Source organism: Fistularia commersonii, chromosome 6 (assembly GCF_037954325.1).
Source record: "Fistularia commersonii isolate RoL2024-O1a breed Wild chromosome 6, RoL_Fcom_v1.0, whole genome shotgun sequence".
NCBI lineage: Eukaryota > Metazoa > Chordata > Actinopteri > Syngnathiformes > Fistulariidae > Fistularia > Fistularia commersonii.
Window position 1 is genome coordinate 6,842,404 of NC_141289.1, and position 9,450 is coordinate 6,851,853.

Here is a 9,450-nt window from a genome sequence, read left to right on the forward strand (position 1 = left end):
GAGCAAAGCAGAGTCACTGCAGAGAGAAGCCCCACATTTAAAGGAAAATTAAAAACACACAACTTGGACATATTTAAATGTAAAATACGCACACACACAAACACACACACTTACACACACACACAGAGTGCCGTGAGCAATCGGAAGGAACCCATGTGAACACCACGGCAGGAGACATGAGGAAACAGCACATGACAGGAAGCAAATAGCTGTGTGTGTGTGTGTTTGTGTGTGTACGTGTGCATGTGTGTGTGCCTATTCCTTGAATGAGACGTCAAAGGTGAAAGGTCGAGTCCTTGCTAATAACTGCAACAAAAACCAAATATGTGCAAAACCATGTGCTTCAAACTTCATCCCGCTGTGTGTGTGTGTGTGTGTGTATGTGTGTGCGTGTGTATGTGTGTGGGTGTGAGTGTGTGTGAGTGTGTATGTGTGTGTGTGTACAGAAAGCACATTGTGGTGATTGTTCATTAGAAAGCTATCCGATGCAAACAGGGTGGGATGGCCGCCCTCCGTCTCAACAACTCGCCATTGTTCTACGAGAATGTGGCACCGAGTAAATAATAAAATAAAATAAAATAAAATAAAATAAAATAAAATAAAATAAAATAAAATAAAATAAAATAAAATCTATGCACAGGTCTGACGCGTTATAAACCAGTCATAAAACAGATCCCCTCTCCATGCAGCATTCGGACCCCCGCAGATAGTCCACAGTCCTGCCGGGTCCCCGACTCCATCCCCGCCGCAATTTCACTGTGCAAGAGGTCGAGGCCTCGTGCACGTGCACACCCGTCCATGTGCACGCACGTCCCCTCGCTTCCTGCGGCTGCTCTCCACATCTACAAGGGTTTGACCTCCTGACACAGAAAATGAATCCATCCGGTGTGCGACCCCTTCACCGGCAGGATTCATTACTTATCTATGTTAAAATAATAATGATAATTTTATTTTAATTATTGGTGGATATTTTTATGAATTAATAACTGAAAAAATACACCGGCCGCTGTTAATATTTAGAGGAGTTTGGTGTGTGTGTGTGTGTGTGTGTGTTTGTGTGTGTGTGTATGTGTATAAATTACACTGTAATTGTAAGAAAAAAATATCAATATGGGCAAAATCTGCTGCTTTAAAAGATTTAACTCAAAATAAATTAATGCACACGCACACACGCACACACACACACACACATACACACACACACACGTGTTTGTCAGTTTAACAAATTTGTGTCCTTGATTTACACACATGCACGCTGACCCCCCCCACCGCACCTCTCCCCTTAGCAGGGTATAATTACACCCTATGATACATTAACAACCACGCACACGCACACGCACGCAAACACACCGCGGTGCATTCGGAGTAGAAGGCGGACGAGAACCTACCATAGACGCTGCTGCTGCTGATCATGACGCGCTGGAGAAGCAGGCAGGGAGGAAGAGGAGAGGAGAGGCTCGGGATTAATTTGTGGAGAGAGAAAAATAAAGGGGGGACGGTCATCCCCTCTCTCACACACACACACGCTTGCACACACACACACACACACACTCCTTCCTGAGACACTTTCTAATATTCTCCGTGCGTCGGGGACCCACACGCATCTCCTCGCATCAACTGGTGCGGCGGGTAATCTCGGATTAGCGCCCCCGGTCTAATCTGACAGAGCCATAATCACATTTATCATTATTATTATTATGATGATATAATGATGAGCGTCGCGCTGGTTCCGCATCCGACGCACAAGTTGTTGTGACGCGGCTGCGGGCTTGCGGCGGCTGCCGGCGGAGGGTGGTGGTTCTCGGCTCTGTAGGATGGCGGGGAGAGGTGAGGGGGGGGGGGGGGGTATAAAAAAAAGGGGGGCCCAAAAAAACACCCTTCGTTCGGCAGCAAGTTGTGTAATCCCCCCTCTCTTGCCCCCCCATTCCACCACCTCCCCTCCTCCACGCCCGCCCCCTCCCCCGGTGCCGCACAGCCCCAGACGCGCCGACCGGAGCTGCCGCCGTGTCCGCCGCGCCGCGGCCGGTGCGCGGGGGAGGGAGAAGAAAACGCGCAATCAGGTGCACACCGTCTGGAAACTTGGGAAATTTCCACATGCACAACCCCCTCCCACGTCCCGTGTCCCCCCTCCCACGGTGCTCTCCGTCCTCCCGGTTCTCCTTACCTGCTATCCCCGCCACAGGTCGCCCTCTCAGGTGGTGCCGGGGGAGGTGGAGGTGCAGGAGGGGGTGTTGGGATGGTGGTGGTGGTGGCGGTGGTGGTCGGGGGGGGGGGGGGGTTCAGGGTCGCATCGATCCCGGGGTGCGTTGGGTCTGTGCACACGGTCGTCGCGCCGAGGTTAAACCCGCGTGCGTGCGAGCCGGAAGCATCCCGAGTCCGCGCAGGAAGCACCGAGCGCGCCCACTGCCATGTTGGAATTTCACCAGAGCCGAACAGCTGCTCGGCACTGACCAGCGCGCCCCTTACTGCGCATGCGTCTGACGAGGGGGAGGCGAAGAGGAACGCATACACACACACACGCACGGACGCACAGGCGCACATGCACGCACGCACGCGCACTCGATTCCAATTATTGCCCATGAGGTTATTGCAACCGTCTGTTTCGTGCGTGCATCCGTGCATGTGTGTGTGTGTGTATGTATGTGTGTGTGTGTGTGTGGTCAGAGTCCAGCCGCGGTGAAAAGCTGCTCCAAGTGAAGTCGGAGATGTTTGACGGGCTGCGCTTGAAATCCAATGATAAGCAAATTAGCAATTTTGCAGACGCACGCACACGTTGCGTGTACGCGCACGCGTGCAACTAATCCCCAGCCACAGAGAAAGACTCTAATTTAGAATAGTGAAGACGTCACTTGTTTGCACTCTCATTAAGCAATTTACCCCCTCCTTACTGAATTCGTATAAATGTTTTGAATAATGATATATAATTTAGTCATATATTTAAAATTTAAAAGAAATTACATATATATGATATTCATATGATTACAAACATATACAATTCTTTTAATCTCTGCCTCCTCCCACCACGGTGTGTGAACATGTCCAGGTGACCCCTCCACCTGCCTCAGGGCCTCAAGGTGTCAGTGACATCATGGGTGCGTGCACGTGGGCCACATCACTATCACGCCTCCTCACCCCCTCTGTTAGCCAGCTCGCGTGAAAAGTCCAAGATGGCTACAAACTTTATTCGACGTGGACGAAAAAGTGGGCATTTGCATGTAACACTGCAGGGGAGTGGGAGGGTGAGAGGGTGAGCATGAATAATAATCTGATTTATTTTTAAAAAATCCAACACGTGATCCGAAACAGGCGAACATCAACCAGCGCCCCGATGGATGCACCTCCAGATGCCCCGCCCCCCTTTTGGTGACCCATTCAAGTGCACGTTGGGGGTAAATCCACCCCCCCCCCCGGAATGTGCCTTCCAGCCAGCCGGCAGCGTGCATGTCTCTCCGGGTGATAATTATAGCAGCGATATGGAATTAGCAATTGAAGCCCTAATTAGACTGAAAATGTCCCAGTTAGCAGGTTATCAAAGCGTCAGCGGGGAGACCCTTTTTAAACAAGACATCAAAGATGGAGGGGCTGTTGGCTCGACAGGCCCGCACACACCCACGCCCCCCCCCACCCCTATGTAAACACACACACACACACCCCTGCTGCGTGTATGAGGCAGGTAGACAGAAAAGGTGCTTGTGATCGGGTTCTTTTTATTTGGAAATGTCCAAGAGGTGCAGGTTTTTGCTGTGCGCCAGGAGTTAGACCATAACTGAAGGATATCGGGAAGGATGTCCATCAGTACTGTAGACGTGGGCTGTGAGTCCAGCTGTTTGAGCCCAGCAAGCAACGTCGACTTCCTGGAAACCTTTCCTGGCCCCGGCCTAAAAGAGCCCCTTTCTAATCTCTCTAAATAATCAGTGACGCCACAAATACACCGTCGGTCGAAATCTAATATAAGCTGATAAACCCTCCCTCGGTGAAAAAAAACCCCGGACCTCTCCTGGGCTCTACATTCCAAGAATTACCCCGAACCCGTTCCACTGTAACCAGTCCTTGTTTGAGGAATTACTTTAAACATATTCTTTACTTTTTTCTGTTTTGTTTTTATTAATGAGTAATTACAAGGATGTCTTTAATGCTCGGCAACGAAACACACACACACACACACACACACACACACACACACTACATTTATATATAGGCTGCAGCGGGTGCCCCCTTCCCTGATTTACATACGGAAGGCGAAGGTATAATTCAAGAGTGTTGAATATGCAGTGTTGCTATAAAAGGCTCCTACATTGGTAAGGGGAGCCAGAAGCCTTGCGTCCACTCCCAGGACCAGGACTCTTTTTTTATTTTAATTTTTACATTTTTCTGATTTGTGACTGTGTGTGTGTGTGTGTGTGTGTGTTGGAGATTTAACTGCAACATAAATCTAAATAGATTTTAACTCATTAGCCATTTGAGAGGTAATGATGTAAGGCTGCCACTAATGAGCTTAAGCTCTTAATTGAATAGGAGGGAGGGGAGTGCACAGCCACACACAAGCACACACACACACACACACATGCACGCACGCAGACAAACTGCATGGACGCCTACACGGCCCTGAAAAGGATATACACACTCACATGTCGACAAACACAATACAATCCTATCTCTTGTGTGTGTGTGTGTGAGCGTGTGTGTGTGCGTGCATGTGTGCATGCGTGTGTTTTTTATTCTTCCCTCCTCTCCAGGGTCATGAGGGGGGAGACGCAGTCACATGACCGGCTAAATTTCAACTCCAGTGCCCGCGGACTTCAGTGTCAGCCCTCATCATTTCACCACTGCACTTTTTGAGCTGCCCCCCTTCTCCCCAACCCCCCTGACCCCCCCAAGAGAAAAATGGCGGCCTGCAGCTCCTATGTTGTTTACTAAATAAAACCCTCTAAAGTATTTTGAGAAGAAAAAAAAAAACAAGAAGAGACGTTCAGGGAACGCCACACTAATCAAACCCGCGCTGCAAATGAGCGTTTTCCATATTCACAGCATTGTGGGGGTGGGATAGGGATGGGTGTGTGTGTGTGTGTGTGTGAGAGAGACAAACCGCCGCTTTGATGTCGCCTCTCCCGCACGCATTTCATATTTCCATTCATCTCCTCCAAATAATTATCAGCACTTAACCCGCCGTGTCTGCCAAGACGCCGGTACGTCACAATCAATTTGAGCGTCGGGGAGGGAATGGACGCTCTTTAAAGGGTGCGACGCGGCGCTGGATGGACCGCGTTCCCACGGCGACGCCGACGACCAAAATAATGATATCCAATTTCTTGATACAAACAAAACCCCGGTGGATGAGGACAATAGGGGCGGGAAACCACAGGGGGGCCGGGGTTGGAGGTTGGGGGGGAGGGGGGGTATAAAATCCCACTCTTGTTTCCAGTTGCTCCGATAAAGGATAGCAGAGACAATGTCGGAGAAAGTGAGAGGATGAATGTGTGTGTGTGTGTCTGTGTGTCCATCTCCCCAGAATAACGCCTTGATGGGACGCTGCGCGGGGGGGGGGGGGGGGGGGGGGGGGGTCCAGCAAAAGCCGCTAAATTTGGCAATAAAGGGAATGTGATTTACTGTAAGCTCCAGTGGGCCGACAGTGTGAGGGAGCGCTCACACACACACACACACACACACACATACACACACACACACACACACACACACACACTCACACACACACCTGAGAGCGTTAAAACGCTCTGCTGGAGAACCAGCGCATAGAAATATACACTAACAATAGCTCCCTCACTACAAGACCGTCTCCTGGTCACCCCCTCCTCACACACACACACACACTCAGACACACGCACACACACTCACACACACAGCCACTCATGCGGCTCAGCGGCAGTGACTTTGACAAATAACCAGGAAGTCGCGGTGTTGGCTTAAAAAAAAAAAGTCCAACTTGTTCAGGCGCCTTTCTGCATCGGCGCCGGCGGAGGGAGTGTCTTTGGAGGTAATCTGTCAGTGATTGATTGGACGGCGGACAAATCCCCTCACCGGACGCGTCGGGAGGCCGCAGGAGGCGAGGATGAGGCGCTTGGGGGTTGGGGAGGTCGGTCGTCTGCAGGTTCCTATGCCGGAAATATGGATAAGTGAAAATAAAGAGTGTGTTAACATATGTTCAATCTGGGGATCGATGGTTTGCCGGAGTGTGGTCTGCAGGGATGAGAGAGGGTTTCCATGACGACCGAATGATCGCAGCGTTCGTGATACTCACCGGATTCACGTGTTCATCGGCCCGCCGTCGGAAACGTGAGCGGCGCCGGTCTGTCGTCGTGGTACCTCCAGTCCCCGTGTCCGACCAATCAGAAGGGGGATGATGGGCTGAGAAGCCAGGCTGAGCTTTGTTTTTGTTTTATTTTAAATTACTTTTCATTCATTCATTCGCTATACTGATTTTCCTGCAGTCAGGCATGGGCGGGGGGTGAAGGAGTGGAGCCTATTCCAGCTCTCATTGGGCGAGAGGCGGGTCTCAACCTGGACTGGTCAATCACAGGGCCTCACATAGAGTTATCCAAGCATTCACCCTCTGGACTTTTAACATCTGGACTATTTAGTGTCTCCACTGGACCTCCTGTGGACACGGAAGGCCGGAAGGCCCCCTTTCGGGAATCCGACAGGGACCTTCTGTTGGATTTCCTGTGGGGAGGACGAGCTAACGGCTGCTGACACAAACACAAGTTTGTGCACATCTGCATAAAGCATCCTGTTATGTCCCTCTCTGATGATCACACCTTCGCCCGCTGGTCTCCATGACGAGCTGATGGACGATCGGAGAAGTCCCTTCCGGCGATTTGCTCAAACGCATATTTATTCAAATAATATTATTATTTAGTTTGCCGTTCTCTGTGGCAAAAAGCATCTCCCCTTTTTTTCATCTCCGCCGGCATAATCAAAGATGGCGGCGTATCCCCCGCCGCACCGCAGCTCTGACCATGAAAGTGCTCAGCATTAATCTTCGTATAAGTTAGGGGATAATTATTCTGCTCACCAAAAAGAAAAAAAAAAAATCCCAGTCACAAAAAAACTGGAATCTAATCAGAGCCCGGCGCCATAATCACCGTCATTATGGAGACGCTGAATACAGAAGCAACTCTGACGTCGCCGGCTGCATTCACGTCTCTCCTCCTCCTCGCACGTCGCCATGGTGATCCCAGGTCTTCTTTGGTGCCGGCCCACGGCTGTTATGCTCACATTGTTGATGGTAAACCAGGCGTTGTGCGGCGGCGGCCCCTGCGCTCTGACTCGTTTAATTAACCACTTGAGAGGCGGTGTGGGGCCCGGACTGCCAACGGCAAGCACGGGGGGCGGTTACTGATGAAGTGGTGAATCTGCTCCGCTGTAATGCTGAACTGAAAACTCACGGCACATTTAATTTTCATATATATTGGTTTTATTAATGACATATGTGGAGGAACACGGGGGCCTCTGAGGTTCCGCCATCTTGCCCTCGACGTTCATGGTCTCGGGCCCCATGGTTTTCCCAGCGATGTTTTTTTTGTGACGGCTTTATGAACAAGCGGGGAAAAAACAGGGTCACCCAGTCGAGACGGGAAGCACCAGTCGGCTGGCTTGAGGACACTCCCCGCCACAGGGAGGTGGAGGGGGACAAGTTAACCTGCCGTAGAGAGGCGTTGGGCCATGTTGGGCTGAAATATTATTATTATTATTATTATTATTATTATTATTATTATTATTATTATTATTGTTGTTATTATCCCTTACAGGAAAAGATCTATCTATCTATCTATCTATCTATCTATCTATCTATCTATCTATCTATCTATCTATCTATCTATCTATCTACACACACATATAATTGAGTGTGTATAAATAAATGTATATTGGTAAGTATTTATATATAAATGGGTGTATGTGTTTGTGTGTGTGTATGTTTGTTTTTGTGTATGTTTGTATATGTGTGTGTTTTTCATTACACAGTTTCACAGAGAAATAACCATAGATTTTCTTTTTCTTTTTATACAATGAATTTAATGAACACAGCCATTCTATCCGAATGTATGATAAAATGAATAAGCATAGCCATCCTATCTTGAAATATATATATATATATATATATATATATATATATATATATATATATATATATATATATTATATACATACATTTATAAACAGAGTGAGATTAATAATTGAAGCACATATGTATTCATTTATATACATAGTATCTGTATATATATTATATCTATATATTAAATGTGGGTTTGCGTGTATATATATATTTAGACACATGGATATATATGTATATATTTGTGTATGTATATATATGTGCTCCATATATATGTGTGTGTATTTGCTGTACATAAATAATTGATAATACTGCACTGTATTACTGGAGATAAGTATCCTTTGATTTTCTTATTCAGACTAAATTGTAGCTTCATATTACATCTCATACATATTACATTTATATGTGTATATATATTATATATATATATATATATATAAATTACATATTTATATATATGTTTATATGGTCTGTACAGCTGTACACCGGTTGGACTGAATGCTGTTGTGTCTTCGATGGGCCCTGTTCAAACTGAAAAACACACTCATTTTTTTTCTTTTTTTTTACGAGCTTCATTTATAAGTGTGTGAATAATCCCCATGTGGGCACACACACAAACACACACACACGTGCGCGCGCACACACCTGCCTCTGAGCGTGAACCCCCCCGTCCCTGTGTGGGCTGTCCTCAGCATTGTGAGCGATTTCTTTCAGCTCACACACACACACACACACGGTAGATGTGTGCGTGTGTGTGTGTGTGTGTGTGTGTGTGTGTGTGTGTGCGTGTGTGCTGGACCATGTCCTTGAGGTTTACTCTTTTGATTCAATGGCGCTCCACATGGATGGACTCAATCAGATACCTCAGACCCAGTGAAGGGTGATGCTCAATGAAGCTGAAGTTCCACTACGCCGGCTCCTGGGAGGGCCGTCTCCGCTCGTCCGCCGTGTTTACATGGAGGACACACTCCGAGCAGACACACAAACCGCCGGGAACCGACATTTTTTTTCCGAGAGTGTAAACAACACCGACACACGGCGGCCTCTTAATTGTCTTCGCCGCTGTGGAGACACAGGACGGCCAGGTATTTACATGTGCGGCTTCCATCTGCTTCCCCCGGGTTCCAGGTGGAACCTCCACCCATCCGCTCTGGAGCGGCCGCAGATATTCGCTGAGATCCTCAGGGGTCCGACGCAGGGATCAAATCCAGAGCAGTATCAGTGTCTCTACAGGTCGTCTCTGGGGCTTGAAGTGGGCAGTGTGTCCCTGTCGCTCCTTGAATACTTTGAGACAAATGGCACTGTGGCGGAGGAGAGGAGAAGGAGGCCGTTCAGGTGCACTGAGCCATTGCAAATCCCTCTTTGAAGCCGCGACGCCGCCG

The 9,450-nt window shown here is 48.4% G+C and overlaps 1 protein-coding gene across 1 annotated transcript in view; it reads right to left on the reverse strand.

The window, feature by feature from the left end:
• The window catches only part of LOC147233247 (fidgetin-like), a 34,658-nt gene extending 33,242 nt beyond the window's left edge, over positions 1 to 1,416 (reverse strand). Inside the window, exon 1 of the mRNA XM_086147868.1 lies at positions 1,389 to 1,416. Coding sequence (XP_086003994.1) covers positions 1,389 to 1,413 — 25 coding nt within the window. The 5' untranslated portion in view covers positions 1,414 to 1,416. The remainder of the gene's footprint in view (positions 1 to 1,388) is intronic.
• Between the last annotated feature and the right edge of the window lie 8,034 nt (positions 1,417 to 9,450).